The following is a 24179-nucleotide window of genomic DNA, read 5'->3' as shown; positions in this document are numbered from 1 at the left end:
GGAAGAAAAGGGAAGCTGTTCGGTAATAATTGAGAGAGAGGCCGCTGGGTGTCGGCCTACCACATAATTGCACCGTACTGCCTTGCCCACACGAGTATATTAACTTGTGAGTCAGTTGAACTCCCTCGCTCCTCTCAACCCTGGGAGCAATTATGTGGTAGGCCAACACCTAGCGGCCTCTCTCTCGATTATTACCAAACAGAAGCCTCCTAAAAATATTAAGGAGAAGACGTGACAACTTAGTTGGCCAAATTTTGAGGCATGATGGCCTGATGAAGACCATCGTTGAAGGACAAGTGTAAAGGAAAAAGGGCAAGGGACGGCCCCGAATAAGTTTTATTGGACAGGTTGTATAGGATGCATAAGAGAATAAATACGTAGCTATGAAAAAGGCTAGCGGATAGGAGAGAGGAATGGAGTGCTGCGTCAAACCAATCTTAGGATTGTTGACTCATGATGATGAAATATTTTCGTGGGTGCCTAAAATGGATATTGGATTAACGAAGATAAATTTTTGTCAAAGACCACTTATACATATTCGGGATATAAATGCCATCACTCGATTGAGACGAATAAAAAGGGAAGACAAAAAGATTTAAAAAAACGGGATAAAATAAACGGACGCAATATGAAAAGAAGACGTTTTATGGGAAAGGAGTTGAAATTGCAGAGGTTCTTCTTAGAGGGAAGAAAAAGGCCCAGGGTGGTCTCAAAGAATGAAAAAAAAGGCTCATGGCGTAAAGGGAAAGAAAAGGAAAATGATATCGCAATGGAAACTAGATCGGGGTCCAAGGGTCGCCTTGACGGAGAGAAGAAAAGGAAGTATACAAACCTTAGGGAGCTTAACACTAACACCCTGAAATAATATATTGCCTACCTGAATACGCGATGGTGGTCATTGTGACGTGTAGTATTCCTTCCAATCTATTTACGAGTTTTATTTCAAATCTCATTGTTCTCCTTTACAAATATAAAAAATACTATATTGATTTTGATTACCGTCATCAGGGATGAAGTCTCGATTTTTTAATGATATCATTTATATTATTAAAGAAAGGTCTTTTTATGTTATTTCGAATATGCTCCGTTAATATTTCACCCAGAGTGATAAATTAGGCATCATTTTAAGCGTCGTATCGTTGGCTTCTAACGAAAAAAATCAAATACATTTAATCAATTTTATCATATCCATTATTTTGATTAAGTTTTGAATTTTCCGTTTCAAGTACTCGCTCGAGGTTTGTCAACTCCACATTATATTTTTATTCTCAACTTCAAAAAAAGGTTTAAAACCCGTAAAATCCATTACTAAACCGAAGAAACGTAACACAAGCAGGCAACGATATTAAAAATAAAATCTAAGTAAAATTTTCGCACGTGTTACCTAGTTATGTATAAAACGCTTAAATTCACCATCTAATTCAAAATGCATTTCTGCCCCGGGGAAGAGTAATCCCTGAGGAGAGTGTTCCACAGCTTCTGCTCAGAGTACATTCATTCGGATATTTACCCTGATAGTAGCTGTGTTGCATTGCATGTACTGCTCCTTATAATATAACAGTTATTTATCGTTGAATAAGGATCAAAGAGAACGGTTCTTGAATGGCATCTGATTCTATATACAACATGCGTGTGCGCTTTGAAACAGTAGACAATTCCTGTATGACATATCTCGAATTCAATTGCATTCGAGGAAAATAATCTTCATTAATAACAATAAATATAAATATATTAATTTTAAATTCTACACTCTGCGTCATATGATTTTCAAATTATTCGCACTAATGTAATTATGCTGAGGAAATGGATCAACCTTGCTAATTATACTTTCTTGTCAAACACAAATTGCTGGAAACCAAACTTCTTACGGCAGCTCTTGAACGTGACAGACCACACCAAATCACCAATCACCAATCACTATCTTCAGTTATTCGCTCGGGCTAGCTAAAATACGCCGGCTCCGCATTGCTGCAAAATGAGTAACCTCTATGAAACATCACACGTTTTATTCACGTATTAAGGTAATGCCGTCTTTATGCCAATGTATTAGGAAATCTTAAATGACCCGTTGAAAGATCACGTGTAACCCCAGATGGCTCTTTTACTGGCCAATTGCAAGCGAAAATTTGTACGTCCTCGAACACAAATGCGATTATCGGGAAAAGACACGGATGTAAACAATTAAATAAAACTCTTTATAAACCACGAAAAAGGCCTTTTTCACGTGACATTCAGTTGGTTTACTGTGCATTGACCTGAAATAAATCCCAACCAATCCTAGCTTTATGATAAAAACTTGGATTTTCTAATGCACCGCCCCCGTTCATATAGCAACGGAAGACTGTTTTTTGTGGTCGTATACGTTCAATTAAAAGAGAAAAATTATAAAACTTTAATGAAAACAGCATAAAATTCAACCTTCGGGCCAAACTTCTGAAAAGCATTAACGTCGCGAAAAAAATCCACTCAGTGTTGTTGAGTTAGCGGAAGAGCTGCGAAAGCTCATTCTTCAGAAATTTGTTTGGGAGTGAAGTTTCCGTTCAATGATCCTGTTCCACTTCCGTTCTCCGTGAATTCCTCTAAAAACTGGAGGAAGAATATTAATATATGCCTTATTCATGTTTGATGCCGGTGTTGAGAGCCGAGAAAATGGGCCGTGTAAATGGGAAGAGAAGAAAGGAAAGGATCATGAGACTCACCTGAGGCAAACTGCAGGCAACGGAAGCCATCCAAGCGATTGAGAGCATGACCTTTCCTCGACGATCCACGTTCGTCAACATGAGGGGCTTCAGCACCGCGAAATATCTAGAAAGGAATAGAAAAGAAATATTCTGATTACTAGCGGATAACTATGGATAATAATTAAGTAATACAAAAAGACATGGTATGGACAAAACGACGGAACAAAATCCTTCTTCTCCTTCTTCCTCTTATCCCCTTTTGCTGTTAGGCGTCGGGTTCCACCAGCCACTTCCTAAACTCCCTCCTATTCTGAGCGAGCCGCTTCACATCGTTTATACTCAGCCCGCGCTGGGCTACCAGTCTCTCCGCATAGCCTTCCCACTCAAGCCGTGGCCGTCCTCTTCCTCGCCTTCCCTCCGGTCTTGCTTCCATCACCTCCCTTGGCTTCCTATCCTCCTCCAACCTAACCACGTGTCCTTACCATCCTAGTGCTTTCCTTTCCATTTCTTCTGTGATTGAGTCTTGCTGGAATTGGGCTCTGATGGTCGTATTTCGCACTCGATCTGTTCTAGTGCGTCCTGCTGCACGTCTGAGATATCGCATCTCGCAGCTTTTGAATCTACTTCTGTGTTTATCTAGTAGGGTAAGGCTCTCGTTTCCATACATCAGTACTGGCTGCAAAATAGTAAAACAAAATCCATGTATACCTACCAAAAAATTCAATCCACGAAAATTTCTTCATCTTCTTTGACTATTTAGGTATTCGAAGGAGGCGATCTACAGCTAAGGTCATTTCCGCGATGATGGATGCTTAGGTAAGGAAGGGTGGAGAGAAACACGGCGTCGGCATTAGCCTGCTCTTAACTAAATGCGCCAAAGGGACCACGGGTTAACGTCCCATCCGACGGACGGGGTGTTGTCCCTGAAATATCCGAAATGTCAGCATCATTCGAAACTAAAAATTATATTTGATATGAAAGATAAAACTTATTGTTTGAGTAAATTTTCCATAATGGCATCTAAAAGATTGAGACAACGCCACCGCAGTTGACGGTACCAAAAATATTCAATGTGTTGATATTTTTTATCTTGAAAATAATGCCTTGAATTTACTGGATTTATTATTGAGAACAAGTTAAGAGATCCAAGTTGGGTGGAGGACTAGAATCTTTTCGGTTACGTATTAGTACATAATAAGCCTTAGACCAAGATGATACCTAGACACCATTACCATACTTTGGAAAGAGAATGAGTCAATTTTAAAAATATTGAATTTTATTCATCTCCAAAATATAAAAGACATGCTAAAAAAATCAATAGATAAAGTTTCTGCTATCATCATCGCATAATCAAATCGTAGCCAATAGCTGTCGTACTCATACTAATTTTAGCATTTAATTTATCATTTTATAAGAGTAAGTATAAGAATTCTCGTGCAAGATATTGAAAAAAATGAATTTTTCTCTCAGAACAATTGAAATACCCCGCCTTACTATGAGCTTATAACTTCAATGCAAAGAAAAACTTAAGCTTTTATAAATTAATGTCACAAAATCCTATTCCACCCTGCTTCACTTCAGCGATCTAAATATCATTCATAGTTATTTCTTTTAGATATTCTTCATTTTTGTTTTTTTTTCATCTCTCACACGTGAAGAACGACTTCATTCCTTCAAGATACCCTTTGGATGGTATTCGATAAGTTATCGAAACCAGTATACGAAGCTTTTTTAGACGCCGAATTCTAAAAGGTCACGAGGTACGATTTGTGCGAAGAGTTCTCGGATTTCCTTTCTTCCGGTTCGAAGGGTTTATTGTCATCGACGCGCAGCGATTCAGAGACCCCGAAAATAAGGGAGAAACCCAAAAATGAAATTTCTGACTCAAAGCCGAACATTTTTAGAGGAAGTATCTTCGGTTTATTTGGGTATAATTTCTTAAAACGCACCAGTGCTAAAGCTGAATGGAATTGAATGGGGAAGTGGAACTGAATAAGACCAAGTGTTTTTAGTCTTATTAAATGCCAAAAATCTATTTCACACCGACCGGAGGGCCACTATGATCCACGTCACTTTACTATCTCATCAATAATATAAACAAAAAATATAAAATTTCCAATTACGATAGGAATTATTGGTTAAAAAGTTCAATCAATAAATGCGATTTTTGACATTTTTCATTTTTGATGTGTGTGTCGATATATGGATTTATTTTTGTAGATGCAACCCACTGACCTCCAGTAGCCGCAAGAAATTAGCCGGCGGGCCTCGGGTTTAAGACCTTAGCATGGGCCGCAGCTAAATGAGCCCCCACTTCAGAAGGCCATTACAACACTGTTCACTAACTCTTGCTTTACTTTGTGGTATTCCATGATATAGCGGAAAACATATTACAACACTGCTACAAGGATAGCCTTTTAAGTGTCGGAAATAGAAGGTTCCTTATCACATAGCAACTATAAATGGTGTTTCTAAACAATTTTTTGACTTGGTTTATGCCCATGCAAAGTTTCTTTACGATTGGCCTGATAGATTTAAAACGGTGGCGTATCAAAGTTCCCATGTCACTGTACGAGGTGGAATTAAGTCATGAACAGCACCGCGCCATAATTTTCTATACTTTCGACGAAGGCTCACCCAGCAAGAATGCGTTACTGAACTTCTTGTTTTTGGCGTAGAAGCACCATCAAAGACAGCCGTTTATCGCTGGTATGCAGAACCACCTGAAGGGCGACTAAAAGTCGCCGTCACTCAAGAAAACGCGGATGTTGTACGTAACATGATAGTAGAAGATCGTCATTTTACATACCGTGAGATTCAGGCATCATTGGACATCTCAGTTCAAAAGATCTCACACGAAGAGTTGGATGTTAAAAAATTGGTTTCCCGTTGGATACCGCACCTCCTCACAGAAGAACAGAAATAACCTCGAGTCAAATGGTGTCAAAATACTCTACAACGATTTAACTCAGGAGCATCAAAGCACGTTCACAGCCAAATCGATACACGGGAAGTAGCTTTCGCAAGCCTCACGCAGATCACTTAATAACCAAGGCGATTTGAACTTCAAGAAAGAATGAATATGCTTGGTAACTTTAAGCGCCGATCTGCTCTCTTCTGTCACACAATAACTCTCATCGTAAGTGGTGATGAATCATGGATCTACAGCTGCGAGTCTGAATGAAAACGCCAATCTTTAGTATGGGTCTTCCAAAGTGAGCTCAAACCGACAAAAATTGTTCGCTCTCGCAGCGCTACCAAGAAAATGGTCGCATCGTTCGTAGCCAAATCAGGTCATGTAGCAACGATTGCTCTTGAAAATCAAATAACAGTAAATGCTGAATGGTATACGTCCATTTGCTTGCCGGAAGTGATCTCCGAGCTACGGAGAGATAACCTAAATCGACGCATTACGCTCCATCATGAAAATGCAAGCTCACACACCGCTCGAGTCACTAAGTCGTTTTTGGAACAGCAAACCGTCGAAATTCATGATCATCCTCAATACAGCCTGGACTTAAGCCCCAATGATTTTTACACATTTCCCAGAATCAAGAATATGCAACGACGAAAGCCCTTCCATACGTCTGAAGAAGCGGTTGATGCCTACCAAACAGCCATTTTGACTACCCCTACTTCGGAATGGAATAAATGTTACAACGAGTGGCTCTATAGAATGCAAAAGTGTATTGACTATCGTGGAGATTACTTTGAAAAACAATTCTAAAATTGCATTATTGAACCTATTACAGTTTTCTTCATTCCCGACACTTAGAATGCTACCCTTGCATTACTCCTGTTTGAGTTAAATAAACTAGAAACAGAAGTGAGAGGGTGATTCAAATGACAACCTTGTTAGTACTGTATTGTTTCCGTGTAACAAGTTAGAATAATTTGTGCATATATTTTTATAATTTCCTTCCTCCTCCTTCCTCTCTGACCTTCAACAATAAGTTTTCGACGCTTGGGAAGTGCATAGATGCAGCGCTGAAAGAAATCTTGTGATGGTGTCTACAGCTACCCGTGCTCTGAGGTTTTAATCTCTTTGTTACTTCAGAAATCCTTGCCACCCACTGGTCAAGTGAGTGCAACGATCACATAGAAGTCAATAGGCTAGAAAAACGATTTTTCCGCAAACCGTTGCAAAGAGCATGGCATATTACTACATGTTATTCTATTTACAAGAAATTTTTATCAAAATGTAAAACCTTACGAGACTATTGTTTGCAGAACTGAGGTAGAAAGACTGGATTTATTTTGGAAGGGAGAAGGTAGGGATCACCCTAGAATTAGTGATAGGAGTATTTTTATTTCATGTCCATGGTAGGAAGGTCAGTTCTTTGGCTGTCTCACACTTAGAGTATTTCATTCTGGGGTGTCCAAAGTTTTAACCGAAGATTTGAACCCGTGGCTCTTAGATAAGGTTACTGCGCACCACAACTATGCTATTAATGTTTAAAATATTATAATAGGCTAGAGAAACAATTTATTTCGCAAAACCGTCTCGGAGGGCATGGTTGCTACAACGTTGTTTTTCTACTAAAGATGAATAAATTTGCATCAAAATACAGAGTAGATATAAATAGTGCCATGATATTTGAAACCTGGATAGGTAATGGTATTTGGAACCAAAATTACCAATGATGTTTAGGTCGAAAACGTAATATTTTTCAACTGTACAATCTTTAAACCAAGCGCTCCGAGGGCCGCGAGTTTGCCCTATTGCCGGATGCTCTGGATAACTCATGACTTGGAATGTTTTGCCTGCCGGAGATCGCAAAGTATTCAAGGCATCCGGCAACACGGAAAACTTGCAGCCAATCGGAGCGCTTGACTAAAAGTTTCTGTAATTTAAAAATGGTGTGTTTTCGACGAAAGCATCATTGATGACTTTGGTTCTTACTGGCATTACTTAGCCAGGGTAAAAATTTCTTAGGGTAAATACAATGTTTCTCCAACGCCGTTTTATACCATTCTTTTCACAATGGAGGAAGAAAGACTTCATTTTTGCGAGGCAACAGATTTTATGCACACTCGGCCAAGCGAAATCGATGCTCGTTCAGGCCATTCACTCTTCCCAGGAAGAGGACCAGCGCAGACCCTTATCAACGAAAGCTTCTTCACGCATGAAATGGTGACGCACCTGTTGCCTCGGGTGTGACGAGCAGTCGGTCATGAGGGGAAGGAAGAAAAAAAAGAAGAGGAATTCGGGCAGAATAAAAAGTGCCGGACATTGGGAACAGAGCCGAAACGAGTGAGTCAGGACGGTTCATGGACAAGCAGAACTCGTGGGACCATTGGACTGCTCTACAGTTATCTAAGTGTACGAGATGAAACTTATCCAATCACAGTGAAATCAACAGTGTATTTGCACGGAAAAAGAAGGAAAAGATTGGTTTAACTGGAGACTCAAGATTAAAGTAAAGCTAGTACATACACGCAATTGAAATTTATTTTATAAGAGTTAATATATAATGTAAACATGAAAAAGAAAGTATAATCAAAGGAAATACAGTTGAAAAAGCTCACTTAAATAAAAAATAATATCTAAATTATTTAATCTGTTATGTAAGCATGAGAAAAGAAAAGTTAACTTGTCATCGTCATCATCACTGGTCAACAATCCTAAGATTGGTTTGACGCAGCTCTCTTCTCAATTCTTTTATCTGCTAATCTTTTCACACCTAACTATTTCTCATCTTTCACATCCTTCTTTACATGTTCCATATTAGATCTTCCTTTTCCATTCTTGCCTTCTCCTTATCCCTCGGCAATTGTTTTCATCAGGCCATCGTGTCTCAATATATGGCATTTCAGATTATTCCGTCTTCTTACTAAGGCTTTAACGAACCTAATCTTCCCTTCTACTCTTCTTAGGACTTCTTCATAACTTACTCGGTCGATCCAATTGGCCCTTATCATTGTTCTGCATTTCAAAAGCTTTTAAATTGTCCCTGTTTCTACTCAAAGTTCTCTTCTCTCCGACTCTTCTTAGAGATTTCTCATTACTCGTACGATCTATCTATTCCGATCCATCTATATCATCATATTCGTATGTTAACATCAAATTTCGAATGCTCCATTACGATAGTCCATGACTCACTACCATACAGAACGCGCCAATGAGTCAGCGTGAGTATTGGTGCTTCGAAGAAGGGGCAGGTCGAGTACACTGTATCTCTATCACTAGCATGTAAATCTTGTCATCAGGAGCACTCTTTGCCGAGGGAGGGGAAAGGGTGGAGGGGAAGTCTCTAGTAAGTGGTGCGGGCCGTACTTCAGCGGCGCCGCGGTGCGAGGTGGCGCCCTGGGGGATGGATTGCATTACGACGGACGATATATCGTAAACTCTTAGAGATAGGTCAACACAAACAGAAAATCGGCCCTAAAGGGCTTTACTTTTTTTTTTTACATAAGAATAGCACTTTTTCGGCCCCAAAAAACTCAATTGAGGGTCCTCAGTACTTAGGGCCCTTGGGGCACGGGTTGCCGTTATTTTAAAGTAACCAAATTTTAACACGTGAATATAAACCTCATTTGAATCATTTTGAGACTAGGAAAACATAACTTTTCGCAATTCTGAAAAATAAGGGCCGGCCTAGAGTACAGCCTTGTCCAGTAACGCGGTCGTCTGCACTGCCTAGGCCTATGACTCGTCATTCTGTTTGACACCAGTTTTTACCATTATTTCGGATTATCTGAGCAATTGAATTATCCCCACATGGCTCGGTCTCTATAAGATCGAATATGCGGAACTCCACTGTAAATTCCACGCGTAATATCTCGAAAATTAAGGCCGAAGGTATGTTTGAGCAAAACCGCTTATCTCTTAAAATTTCACCGTCTGTCACACTGAGGCGTTTGAACACTATCTAGTGGTGAAACGTGGGTACCTTCCTTTGTAAGTAAAGGGAGGAGCTATTTCACTCTTAGGTTGTGACATCCTAAAATGCAGGGATACATGTTACATTGTAAACGTGCCAAATTTTGTCTAAATACTCCGAATTCAAGCTACATCAGAGGCCTTCGATGAGACTGTATACCCTGTCATTTTATATACCCGCTATATTCACATTTCATCTCCTTTTCTCATTTTTTACCTTTTGCGGCTGTCACTAAATATTCTCCAACAACATGAAACCACCTGGCTGCTTCTCTGGTGTTAATGAACTTCAGGATACAGAAACGTTAATCTTGTTTGATCAAAGTTTTGCTGCAAGATTATGTGGGTCAGCAGGCGGCAAAAACTTTCATTCTTTCGGCACACTAAGCCTCCCTAAGCAAACACATACTCCACTTAGTCCTTCAAATAACGTATCCGCCTACCTCAAACAACTACCCACTCAGCATTCGCAAACATGCGATCCAATTTCATGATCAGAAACAAATTGAAAACCCCAACATAAGACGTGAAAGGATAGAGAAAATTCCAATACTATAGCAGGTTCCTGTTACCGCTGTTCACCGTAAATACCGATAAAGTGGTGTGTTTTTTAAACCGTTCCCATTTGAATCCGAAACCAGTAAAACATTTAAAACGTCCCCGAAAAAGGTTTAAGATATGATTTTAGGGCACCATTTTCCGATTTGGGACATCCGAATGTAGTCACTTGTCTAAATGCAAGCGCTTTTTTGTTATTGCTGAAAAAATGTCGTTTAAGCAAAAACCTGATTAGATTTTATGACATATGCATCATGATATTCATCATCATTAGCCGACCATCCTAATATTGGTTTGACGCAGCTCTCCATTCCTCTCTCCTATCCGCTAGCCTTTTCATAGCGACGCATTTCTTCTTTTTTACATCCTCAATGACCTATCTTATGTAACTCATCCGGGGCCGCTCCTTGTCCTACTTCCCTTCTACGAATGTTTTTATCAGGTCATCGGACCTCATAATGTGGGCAACTAAGTTGTCCCGCCTTCTCCTTAAGGTTTTGGAAGACTTTCCTTTTCTCCCACCTTTCCTGGAACTTCCTCATTACTCACTCAATCAATCCATTTCTTCATTACCTTTCTTCGGCAGCACCACGTTTCTAATCTCTGCACTATAAAAATTTCTGCTGCTGCTAACGTTCAAACCTCGCTCTTACACAGAAACATGCTCCATGTGCAGTATCTGATTATTTTTTTCCCATACTTCTACGCTTCGTTCTTGCTGAATGCCAAACTGATCGTACTCATTATGAAAATTCAAGTCATCTCCAAACTGCTTTTTAAGCTAAACCAAGCGATTTCATGCTGTAATTGGAGTCACATCACGCTAGTTACCTGGCATTGGCGCTTGGGTTGGCTTAAACAACTGGTAAATGCGTTATGTGCTAGAGACTTGAGGGATACGTGCTAAGCTTATGTTTCTTGGAAAATTACGAATACCTTCAAGAGATTCCTTTGTGATTGATAGATAAACAGGGAAGCCAGGCGATATGCCAAACCTTGCTACGTGCGAACTGAAAGCGTTATCAACCTTAGTTTGTGAGCCGCTAAAGGCTTGAAGGATACATATTATGCTGATATTGCTTGAGCAATTTAAAATAGATACCTTTCATAGTGACACAGAAAACCCTATCTTTGAACCCCTCTGAATTTTTGATCAGAAAGAGAATTTTTTCCCGAACAATAAAGAACTTTAATATATTCTGGATGGGACATACTAGGCGAATATTCTTTTTTGCTTAACGATTGATGTCCTAATACTCTCCTTCATACAAATATTCAGGCGTCTTGCGGGGTGTTAGGAAATTGTATCGTAGTTATAATTTTTAACCTCGACTGACGCCCAATTAAAAAAACAGCGAAAATATTTTTATTGAATTTTTTTAAACCAAGCCATCGTAGACACGCCTACTAAGAGCCATTTAGGCAATGACAAGCCGTCGTTTTTGGCAAAATATCATTTATTTCCTTGCAAGATTAGTAAGGCAGATACCTAAATGCACTAATCCAAAGATCTCATAAATTGATTGAAATTCACGAAAGGCCAAATTCATTTTAAAAAATTCGCGAATTATTGGATTGAGTGAAATAACGAATGTCTCTGGCTCATTCCGTAGTTATAGTGCTAAGTCTAGGACCTTTGGATTGGCGAGTTGTTGGGAGCCATTGTTACTCATCATGGGTTAGGAAGTATGGAGTAGGTAACTGACAAATTTGAGAATTGAATAGCTACAATGTCAGTTCATTATTTTCAAGTTTACATTAAGTACAGCAGCAACAAGTTATTCCCTTACGGTGTTTCACCATAGTCAAAATGCCTTGCTGAAATTCAAACACGCTCTTAAGGTGATTATAACCATTCTTTCAACATGTTGACGGCAATATTAAGCCAGTTTCATCAACTCGCCACGCATAAATAACTGAATCGCATGGCTTACAGGCGTGTCGAGGTTATTTTCCATGGAAAGGCGAGCATTTTTACACAAAAAGACGAACATTTCATGCTTGCTGGAGCCTCACCAAGCGCTTGTATTTTCCCCAACTTCCACAGAAAAAAAATTATAAACTCTATAAGGAAAAGTATAAGTTTTGGTTTCCACTTGTTGCTGATTGAAGCGTTTTTGTTCGTACCAGTAATTGCAGCCGGATAAATGTTCTAAAGGAAATTGAATCAACTGGCAATTAAATCGCAAAACTAACTGAATTTCATCAACCACTAATATAGAGTAAATTTCCATTTAATGTCATTTTCATCACTTTCAATGTAATTTTCCGCATTTGGCACATTCAGGTATTAATTATCTCTTTCTTGAAAATAAATGTTGAAAATGTATCATTTGGTATATATTTTAGCTGAGTGAATACGAGCAGAAATGGTTGCGCATCAGGTACATGTGCGCGAAAACCTATGACTAACACCAATTATGGGATCCTTTGTTCCAGGAAATTAACTTCTTGTTCACTTGAAATAAATTTCAATCTTCTAATAAGGAGGCTGATTCAGTAGCGATACAGAGTAATTACAGTGATAATTTGAAGAGGATATTCTACTTCGACACGCAGTGGCATTCATTCCATCAACATTAGAAACCAAAGCATTAAATTTGTGTCAAGAATTTTAATTCTTTTAATTTACACCAGCGATCGTTGTATTGGGTATGGTGTCGTAAACGCCAATCTATTAACGTGATCCGTTGAAAAGATTGGTTTCGGAGGGCGAAGCTGGACGCCACCCCGCATGGAGCCGAAGGCGAGAAAAATGCCCTATGTAAAGGAAGGTGTCCTGGCTGATTCATCAGAGCAGAGTCAAAACTAATGAAGGTATACAGGGTGGAGAAAAATTATGTTACTTAATTTTAACCCTAGATATGTAGCTGATGCAAAAAAAAGGAGAAATGGAATGTTATGAGATGCCAAGTTTAAATTCCAGTCTATTCCATCGCCTTCAAAAGCTACCCTCCACTTGAAGGTTAGAAGAGTGTAATATTTAATTATAGTAATATATATTTTGGGGGTTCATATTGTTTTAAATTAGCCCCCCTTTCTTTTAGAACTAAGCATTTATTATTTAAATTAATTAATTTATTAATAATCGGATTTAAAAAAATAATAAATCAAATTTATTCCGCAAGGAATGCCACACGGCGGACTGCGGACTATTCCTTTTCTTCCTTTATCTTCGGGGTTCTCAGTCGGCGTGTCCACCGGGAAGCTGCAAAGAAAATTACAAGATTTTCTTTTCTCTTTCTCTCTCCTTCCTTTGTTCTTTCTTCGCAGTATCTTCTCTCTTCTATCTTCTCACTTCAGGATTTAAAAAATAATATTTATTGAGGAGTCTGTGCGGAGAATGAGTTTAATATTTGTGGTGAGAATATTAGCGCATTTCTAATGATGGACCCAAAATTTCTATCCTTTTCCCACATGTGGTTCAAAATAGTGTCTTATTGTTTCCAACTTAATGCACTCTTCATTTCTATGCACAACCGAGTCCTCTCCCCCGCATTCTGGGCAGTTTCCATCTTCCCTCTTCATAATTATCTTCTCATATGCTCTGAGATTTCCATGTCCACTAAGGATTTGAGTAGCTATTTTGACGAAAGATTTGAGCAACTGATGTCAGTAAGAACAAAATTCCCAATGAATATTTGGTCGAAAAGTCACCATTTTTTAACTACAGAAAATTTGAGCCAAGCAATCCGATTGGACGCGAGTTTGCCCTGTTGTTTGATGCTCTGAACAACTCAAGACTTCAAATGCTTCACCTGTATTTGCCTTTGCCTTTTTTCGGATGATATATTCACTCAGTGATTCAACCCTAATATTTGGATATTTAAGTGTAGAGCTCACCTCAAACTAAGCCACAGGCCTGTGAATTTAACTGTCAGAGATAGCCATTTCCTTTCCCCAGCCACCTCACTGTTCGAGGATTTGTTTTTAAAGAGCGTTCAACGGGTTTGATCAATCAGCAGCGTAGCGCTCTCCTCACTGGAGGTAAGGAAAGGAAGAAAGAACTCTATCCAAGGAATTTTCAGGTGACAACTCTTCTGTCATTTACATGGCTCACAGTAGAAAGATTTTGCGATAAACAATTTTTGGAATCGTTTTCATTCCATCCACCTAAATTTTTCGACTCCCATAACCAAATAATTGAATTCCGAGAAAATATTTTTCTTCTTTTTCATTTTTGCATTGCTTCTACTCATAATATTGTGTTAAAAATGTTATATATGGGAAAGGAATGCGATGCTAAAATGCAATTGATTCTTTCCTTCAATTTGTTTATAGGATCCGTTTTATTCTAATTTTCACATTTTTAGATCCAAATATATCCCTTTCTCTTCCATTTCAACAATAGCAACTGACCTTAGCAATCAGGTGTCAAAATGCCTTCAAAAACATGAGCAAAACCAAAATTTTAACCAGCGTAAAACAAGTGCAAAGAGTATAACCCAGCTTTAATGAATGTACAGTAGGGCGGATCGGAAAAATCGATTTTTTTCAAATCTACCTGGCCCAATGAAAAAAAGTTGTGGGATCGATCAAGAATAAGGCCCGAAAAATTTGAGACCTCTAGGTGAACCCCTGACCCTCGCTCAAATGCAATTTAGGGGGGGAAGGTCGAAATTCGAAAAATATAGTATTTTATGATCATTTCCTATAGATTTTGCCGAGTTACTGTCCTTCTAGGACAAACATTTCGTGCATTTTGACGTATCTGCCACCGTTTAGCCACAAAATGCCTAATTTGAGTCCGCGCCCGCGAAGAAAATATTCCAACGCCCACGCAGCGTCGCGGATACAAGAGCCGCAGGCCGATCCCCTCCCCTCCCCGCTCGCTTCTACCCCTCCCACGCCTCCAATACAGCAAAATTCATCCCGCGTATGCTGCTAGGAGGTCATTTATCTTTGATAATATAAATCGGAAGATGGTAGAAGGTAATAAAGGAAGCTTAGTGAGACGACTTGTCCCTTATTAAGCGCCTCGTCGGGGTTAAACAAATCGATGTTACCAACTTTTAGAGAAGTGATGAAATATTTTTAGATCCGAGAACGCAGGAAAGGAGCCTACGGTCCATGAAAAGGCCTCTCGGGTGGCTATAAAGGTGTGCGAACTATGGTGACGCTTCCCTTCCATTATGTGTGTCACTAAATGGATTTAGTGGTACAACAGGAAGTACTAAAACTTACGGAAAATGCGAACAGGCCAAAATTCGGGTTATTGCTTAAGTACAAACCTGAAGCACTTTTGAAAGAAAATTTGAAATTATGCGATATTTTTGCGTGTAAGTGCAAGAGGGAGCATAATGTTCCCCCCAATGAAGAAGTATGTTGAGAGACCAGCGGACGAAACTAAAGATGATGGCTGCTGGATTGAGTCCTAAAGAAACTCGACAACTTAGGAAAAAAAAGAGAATCGTCGGAGAGCGTTGAGTCGACATCGTCAATTCTTGTATGGGAAAATAGTATCAAAAATTTTCTTCATCAATTCATCCGAAGAAAATTAAACTGAAGAGAAATTACCCGATTTTTATCTCTACGTTCCTCATCAAATAAAAATTCAGGACTAAACTTAAACTGGAACTTCTGCGTGGAAAATGCGTCTGCCAAATGTGATAGAGGTATATCAAGAACCAAGAAACCAATGATCGTCCCCGCAACTTTAGTTGACGCAGAAATCATAACTTCGTAAGAAACGTCCAAGGTAGTTTGCAAGAATTACTTACGTAGACAGAAAAAGATGCTTATTATTGTGAATACGAAAAGAGAGGTATGAAAGGGTGTCATCAAAGGGCTACATTTTTATGGAGTGAAAGACTACTTTTGTCTAATGAAAAAAGGCAAGAGTACTTATCAATCCAAGTTTAGCGGGGAATGTGTGATGTTAGTTGAAGAAACAGGGTCCCACTTTTGGGTTTGCCTCCCCCGTCGGAGGATTAGCAAAAGTTATAAAATCTGCGATCCTCGATTCCATTCCGAGTGAAAATTAGAAACACAAAAATAAAAAGAATTTGAATGCAATGGTGAATACCGCCCAAAAAGGAGGCATAATCCCTATGCTACAAGCATAATTCCAACATCCCTTGCTATGTGAGTAAACTCTTCTCGGGATTCCCACCGGGTTAATTTTTCCATAATGGCAAACGTTTCAAGCTCCGACTCGGGGCTCATCATCAGGGATAAATTTCGTTGAATCCCGAGAAGAGTTTACTCACATCATTCGCCGAGAAAGCATCAAATCATATTTCATCCCTTACAGAGGTCTATTTGCTAATTGCACTAAGTTGACTTAGATTTGCGGCATAAACATTGGGAGAGAAATCTAAGGACCGAATTTTGCGTTGTTGGAAGAATGCGTTTGGCGGCCGATCAGAGATTTTTTAAAGAGCTGGATTTTAATATCAACTTAAAGGACTACTCGCTGATGACATATTGGAGAGAGACCACAGTACCTCCGGCTACATCTGACCTTAGTGCTGTGGATTTTCAAAAATCTATTGATGAACTTTCAAATTTGAAGTTAAATATTTCTTTTTATTATAGATACGGAAGAGAGATTCGTGAAGAAATTCACCAAAACTTTGTTGACAACATCGAAAGACGAGGAATGACACTGACATAAGAAATACAGATTGGAAAGCAGGTAATTGAAAAATTCTTTCGTGATTGTTCCCCCACAGACGATACTGAAACATTAAATATTTAGACTAGCGAAGTAAGACGCACTTGGTGTGAATTTTGGTGCATTTGGCGCGTGGGAGAAGCTTGCGGGGAGGGGACGCGAGCGGCTTTCGCCCAAAATCCATTTAATCACATCTGTCGGACAAAGCCGAAATTGGAGCGCATATCCGAAGTTGGCAAACCTTCATAGCCACTCGAGAGGCCTTTTTATGGACCGTAGGCTCCTTTCCTGCGTTCTCGGATCTAAAAATATTTCATCACTTCTCTGAAAGTTGGTAACATCGATTTGTTTAACCCCGACGAGGCGCGTAATAAGGGACAAGTCGTCTCACTAAGCTTCCTTTATTACCTTCTACTATCTTCCGATGACTCCGATGAAAAGAAAATCATTTCCTTAAGAGTTCAAAAATAAAATTTAGGAAGGTGGCAGTTTCTGCGCTCATCAAAAAGTGCACAAAAGGCATGGAAAATAATATTTTTTACTCGATTCTTTTCCCGCTAAAGTGATCCTACATAGTGCTGCTCGATCGTTATTTCCGGAGATGCACACAGAGGCACCTTTAAGAGCACGGATCCATGAACATCCACCTTCCCATTCGTGCAGAGCGCCATTAATGAGGCATTTCCATGTCTTCCCCCTCAACGGATCATTGGCGCGCAAATGTCTCAACTCGCTATCACGGCCTTCCGGTTCATTTGCCGGCTTAAGTGCTATTACCAGACCCAAAATTCGGAAACTATTGTTAGTCACCACCTCCAGGCTTAACGTCACGGTTTCCAAGCTTCATTCACACTGTACTCCTCCGTGTTTCAACGTTAACGATGAATGTATTTTATTTTACCATCAGAGAAGAGACATGCTAATTAAACTACTGTGAAAAGTTCTAAATCGATTCACGTATTAAGTGGCTCGAAACCACCGTGGGAAGTGTCGCTGCTTGCAATTCATTTCCAATGCTGAAAGCTTGAAGGATTAGATTTAAAGTTTTACAGAATTTTCTAAGAAAATAAGTTGTCGAAGAAGCAATTACGAGACTTACTCATTTTAGAATCATAGACTTAGTTTAACATACGCTATACTAAAAATTCCTTTCGGCACTTCGTTTGTCTTAAATCACACTTGACATCTCATTTTAACTTTTCGGCAAATTTTCAGTCAAAATCTGAGGCCAAAGAGAGAAATATCAGGTAATGCATAGCTGCACAGTTTGCTATTCATATCCAAATATAAATAGAAAATGCAGTATTTCATTAATGAGGTAAAAATTGAGAAGGGCATGTGCGAATGTATGTTTCCAGTTTTATAAATATAATATTTACAGGGTAGTAGTGATAAAATACTCGAAGAATGAATGCGTTTGCTGTGTAATATATATTTACAAGGAGATATTTGCTCATATTTACAGAATTTAATACTGTTTTCACACAAAGACAGCACCAATCGCTGACTTCTACTTCTCCAGGGTTTAAGGCTGGAACACATCGAGGTGAACAAGTGATCGTTAACGGGAATGCGCGAAGAGTTGGCTGGCTATAGCGCCCACGAACACAAAATTTCTCAGTCAATGTAAAAGTGAACGGCACTGATCCATCAGAGAAATGAACATAAAAGTAGCCGCATACTTTTGGTTTCCTAAAAACTTTTATTATAAATCATTCTATTTATGTATTTATGAGTCTCCATGCAACAAAAGTTTAGTTTATCACGAACCGGAAAACCAAAACTTTACCTTAAAAATCTTGTCATTTTTCTCTAGTAGACACAACTCGGAAATCTTCTCTCCTTGAATCATCTATGACTATCGATTGGTGTTTCTCATTGCTCAGAGGAATCATGATTGGTTTTACGTGAATGGAGAATGTAAAGAGATGGAACTTAGCCATCTCCCTCGTAGAGGTACCTTGTCCGCGTCTAAAGTTCACGTTGATTGCATCCGTTCAGTCTAATTTCCAGTCAATCATCTCTTCGCGTATTCCCATTAACGAATCACCTGCCACGTTCACGTTGAAAGTTATCCAGCCATTAGGCTTCCTCATAGGCGGATCTGTCGGGGGGTGGGGGGGGGCACGTGCCCCCCCAAGACCCTTAAAAAATATGTAAGATTTTTAATACGGTCCCATTGTCATTGCGTTCGTTTTGTATTACGACGTATCCTTTTGCCCCCCCCCCTAAAATAATATCCTGCATACGGCCTTGCTTGTGCCCCCCCCCCCCCTTCGAAAGAAATCCTGGATCCGCCCCTGGGCTTCCTACAATGGTTGTGAGTCTCATTATGAAAAAGACTTAGGAAATGGAGAATCCTCAATGGATGGTTTCCAATTTTAAGTTCGGCTTAGAGTCTTTCACTCTTCAGTAGCCATATGCTCTATCAACTCCTTTTCTTCTTACCCAATAAGAAGCTAGGTTACTTCATGCAAAATATTGGGAGCGGGTTTACAAATGTTTAATAAATAAAGGAATTTGTCAAATAAGCCATCAATCCTTCAAAAGGTTCGTCTCAAAAAGGCCGAGCAACATTCTATTGCAAAATCCCTAACGTTCAATTGAATCTCCACCCACGATCCACGCTTTTAAAAGCGTTCTCTTCGCCCAAAAGGGAAAGTAATGCCAGTTTGCCGACGGAAACGGAATGAGCATCATATTTTTACATTCAAAAGGCGACAAAAGTAACGATATTGCTCGCTTAAATCATTGACGCGGAAAAATCATGGAATTGAATTGTATAAATAATGGGATGAGGATGGAAAAGCTAGGAAGAGGATGGAGAATTTTCGCATGACTGAGAATATCTTTAGAAGACTCGTTTGAATGGAATAGGAAAGATGAAAAAAGAAAAACACATTTGCACAGAGTGAATGGAATGAAAATATATTGGGAAGCCGAAGAGTTTAAAGGGAAACTCAAGTTATCAAAAAGTCACTCTTATACAATCGGTTGGATTTCAGATAGGCAGGGGAAAATTATCATCATCTTTACCATTTCCCCGCATGAAGATGCTTATGAACCAGCGACGGATGATACCGGTAGATATACAATCGGCCCTTATAATATATAGAGAAAAATCTATGAGTTATTCTTCTTTATGGAAAAACCTCCCATTTCTCTAACATACTAAAATATAATAACCAAATAACATATGTAACCATGTAAAAGTTTACTGGACAACCTTACAATTATACTGTGAAAACTGACTAACAAGGAGACATCTTGAGATTGATGTTCGGGATCTGAAAATCGATGTTATTTTCTGAAACTATACGGAAAATGCAGAATAATTGTCACGGCTTTCTTCCCATAGGCCCGATTTCGACAGAAAAATGCTCCCGAAAGAGGATTCGCTTCAGTGAAATATGTTGTTCCTTGAGAAAATCATTGTAAATATGTTTCGCATGCCTTAATATTTTCTGCCAATATCATACTCACTATTTATCGACAAATTAATTTGTGTGAGTGAAAAATTCCTAAGGGCTACCGAGGAATTTAAGAAGCCAACCGTCGTACTCTAATAATCATTCTTTACGGTTTGAGGAAAGCCAGTGATCCCTTGGTATTCATAAAAGTATTTATGGACCTTTGAAGTCCAAACGCAATGCGTCGGGCGGCATGTGAACCTGTAACGGAAAAATAAAATCCCCAAATCGCGTTGCAAGCCCTCATTCGGAGGTACATCGAAAAATTCATAAAATAGGATGAAAATAGAAAGTAATACTAATTTAACTGACTTAGATGAGTGGGGTGGGGTTGTAATAGTGATTCCTGAACACTAGAGGGAGGAGATCCGTGTGACATCATTGTGACGTGTAACCTCTACTTACTTATATTGCCTAGAGTTTTTTTTTTATGCCTTCTTAATTTTTCTAAAATTTACGGCACGTATTCTGCTAAAATATATTTTTTTTTCACTTAGAAACGGAGTTATATTACCTGTCTACCTTAAAAGACAATCAGTCCTTTTGAAATTCTACGGGTTCAGCGTTTCTATTTTATTTGGAACGGTAACACGTGTTTTATTTGGGAAATCGCTAAAATTTATTTACGTCAAGCTATTATGACGTTATAGTTAGCAAATTTATGCATGTAAAATTTGTTAACGAGGAAGTGCTAAAAAGAGTGGGAGAAGAGAGAAGTCTTATAAATACCTTAAATATAGGACGGGACAACTTAGTTAGCCACTTAATGAGACATAATGGACTGAAGAAAACAATCGTAGAAGGACAGGTGGAAGGGAAAAAGGGCAAGGGACGGCCCCGAATGAGTTATATAGGACAGGTTATAAAGGATGAAAAAGAGAAGAACTACGTCGCTATGAAAAGGCCAGCGGATAGGAGAGAGGAATGGAGAGCTGCGTCAAACCAATCTTAGCATTGTTGACTAAAGTCGAGACGATTACATTTTGAATGCAAAAAAAAAAACAGTATATCTTCCATACCTAGTGGCGTGTGGCAGGTCAGGGCAGGTGAAGCAGAAGCGACGTGACCGCTGTCCATTTTAAGTTTTAATTCTGCAGTAATTTGTAAAAGAATTCTTAGTTGTATCGATAAATAAGGAAATAGGTTATATTTAACGAATTTATCAGTTAATTTACACACAAACGAAAAAATATTTAAAATAATTAATACCCGTCAGATTCGTCAGAATTACGGGTAATGGACCTTCTGGGTAGACTTAGAACCACGGTCATTCTAGTGCAAAATTGTGAGGAAGGAAAAAAATTCATAGTTTCGGAAAATAGCATCGTCATTCAGATACCGAACATCGTTCCCGCGATATCACCTTGTAAGTACAATTAATTCGGTTTCGCTAGTAGTAGCTCGCAATACCTTCATAATGGCGTTGAGATTCTCCCTATTCATTCTTATCCGTATCCTGATCATCAGGCTCTCTTCGCGACGGTAGCGCCTCCTATCCCCTTTTCCTCCCTCTATCTTTCGGGAACCAAGTCAGAGACTTTTCCGGGTACGTGTGCGTAAAAGTCTCCGACCTGGTTCCCATCCAGGGAAGGCGTATCTCCGCGGACCGGCCCTGGGATCCCGTTTCCAACGATCCCGAACCTTATGTGGTCATTACACCTTCAAGAAAAAAGGCTGAGGTCAGAAACTTGGTTCTCAACCGACACGCAAAGATATAGCAAGAAGCTCCGGGCCCTCTCTTCGTTGGATTACCTGGGGCTGGGCTCAGGAGGAGACTCCCTCCTTAAAAATAGAAGCAGAGTTAGGTCTGTAGTAGGACTGCTCACCGCGTTCTACTGTGTAAGGAGTCTGAGGTGTCTGAATTTTATGGGCATAACAAACTCAAGCAGATGGTGCAAAGAGGGGAAGGAAATATCAGCGCAACTATTATGCGAGTGACCGATTGTAATGAGTACTCGGGATAGACACCTGTGCTCACCAGTCCTTGAGCCCAAGGAGGCTAGAGGTATACCCTTAGAGGACCTATTTGTGGCGACCGTAAATGGTGCCATGATCATTTATACTGTTGCCAATAAGGTCTGGCTGATTTCTTTATGTTTATTAACTAAGTGATGCACTGAGATTGTAAGGGGCCTTAGCTAAAATAAAAGATAAAAAGCTCCAATAAATTGTTTCTATAAACTTGGAGATCTTCTCACTTACCAATGTCCACATTAAGTGACCCCCACAAGGATAGATTGGAATAATTTGTACAATCACCTTGACATAACTCTACACTGAGAAGAAGCAGACAGAATTTACAGGTGGTAGCCCAACAGCACGTAATAAAAGTTGATGGACAGAATTTTTTTTTAAGGAACGAGGAAAAGTTAATTTACGCCTTCAACAAATTTTTATTGCCTAGTTTTATATTTATGTTAGCAATATTTCATGAAAGATGTTTTTTATATAATGAGGAATAGTAGTCTGTTTGGAGTCTCACTAATTTCACTTAAAAAAGCAGAGAATGTCGAGAAAACATCATAGTTATATTTAGATCGTTTATGTTGGAAATAGCGGAAGGAACGTCGCGAAATTCCCAAAGGGAACCCTCTGCGGAAACTTGAATACACATCCAAGGACATGATGAGGAACCGAGATGATCAAAGGCAAAGCCAGAATTCAAATTTAACAGTCGAGAAATAAGAAGGGAGACCCATTAACCGTCTTTTTCACGTCCTTCTCCTACCCCTATTCCTTCATTGATTAGATGCTTTATATTTGGTCTTTTATCAAGTTATGAAGCAAACGGCTGGGTAACAAAAGCACAGATTCGCCGGAAGTTCAAATATAAAATGAATAAATAGCATTTCCGAACATCATTTATCTCCAAACATATATGGTTAAAAAAAGATCGCGTAACGGTCACTTGCCTGCATTTTTTGGATTCTAAATCCGCGCTGCATTGGATTTATCATTTGTCATTTGCGCAATTTTAATGTTTATTGGATGGTTCAATGAAGAAGAATACCCTTTTTTTTAAAGTGTCTAGAATTGAAAAAGTGTAGAGTAATCACAACCTAATTGACTCATGTACTCTTCCTACACTTCGATATACTAGTTCTATTCTCTTTTGTTATTTTGAATAGAATGGTACACATTCAGCAAGACTTCCAATTTAAAGCGTACTTATTACGAATAAAAGTTAAATAAGCTAACTAAAATGCCATGTATCAAACAAAAACAAAACAAAAAACCAATTACCGTGGCCACAACTCAGTACTGAAGAAGTTATATACTTATTACGGAGGCTTCCGCGGTGAGTTGATTGGTGATTGCTTTCCGGGTTTACACCGCGTTGATCCATGTTTTGCGGACGACAGTTTCGGGCGCGTTCCAGCTCCCGAAACTGTCGTCCGCAAAACATGAATCAACGCCGGTGTAAACCCGGAAAACCATCACCAAGTTATATACTTACTATGCGTTAAATGAAATGATACCAAGTGAGTAAAATCATTAAATGGTAACGAAAACGGATCGAAAGTCGGGAGAGAATTTATAAGGTCAGAAATTCGGCAGAATGTAGAGCGCTTAAATACTGATAACCTGAGTTTCAGATTGGCGTCATTGACAAGTGTACCATGTGTGCGCCAGATACTGAATAGTTTACGTTTTTATTGCTTTTCGGGGAGGAGAAACTTCACGATACACCCCTCTCTTGCCTCGATGATCTGGATCTGATGATACCGATGATAATTAGCACCCCTTCGAAATATGTAAAATATTATTTTTATTTGGAACGTTTTTGAATGAAATGAAATCATTCAAAAACGTCCTAATAAAACCTTACAACGGAAAGCAAGCAGTCTGGATTCCCAGATGCTGGAAGCAAATTCAAGAAAAGAAATACCACACGCACTAACATCGCGTTTGACACATGAATCCCAAGGCCATATTGAGTACTTAAATCCCCAGTAGTGGTAATTTGGACG

At 39.2% G+C, this 24179-nt stretch overlaps 1 protein-coding gene across 1 annotated transcript in view; it reads right to left on the bottom strand.

Moving 5' to 3' along the window:
* The window catches only part of LOC124165785 (adipokinetic hormone/corazonin-related peptide receptor variant I-like), a 187339-nt gene that overhangs the window by 103044 nt on the left and 60116 nt on the right, over positions 1 to 24179 (bottom strand). Inside the window, exon 3 of the mRNA XM_046543289.1 lies at positions 2700 to 2805. Within this exon, the coding sequence (XP_046399245.1) occupies positions 2700 to 2805 (106 nt within the window). The remainder of the gene's footprint in view (positions 1 to 2699; positions 2806 to 24179) is intronic.

This window comes from Ischnura elegans, chromosome 9 (genome assembly GCF_921293095.1).
Source record: "Ischnura elegans chromosome 9, ioIscEleg1.1, whole genome shotgun sequence".
NCBI lineage: Eukaryota > Metazoa > Arthropoda > Insecta > Odonata > Coenagrionidae > Ischnura > Ischnura elegans.
The sequence above is the reverse complement of the archived record's forward strand: the minus strand, read 5'-3'. Positions and strand labels throughout refer to the sequence as shown.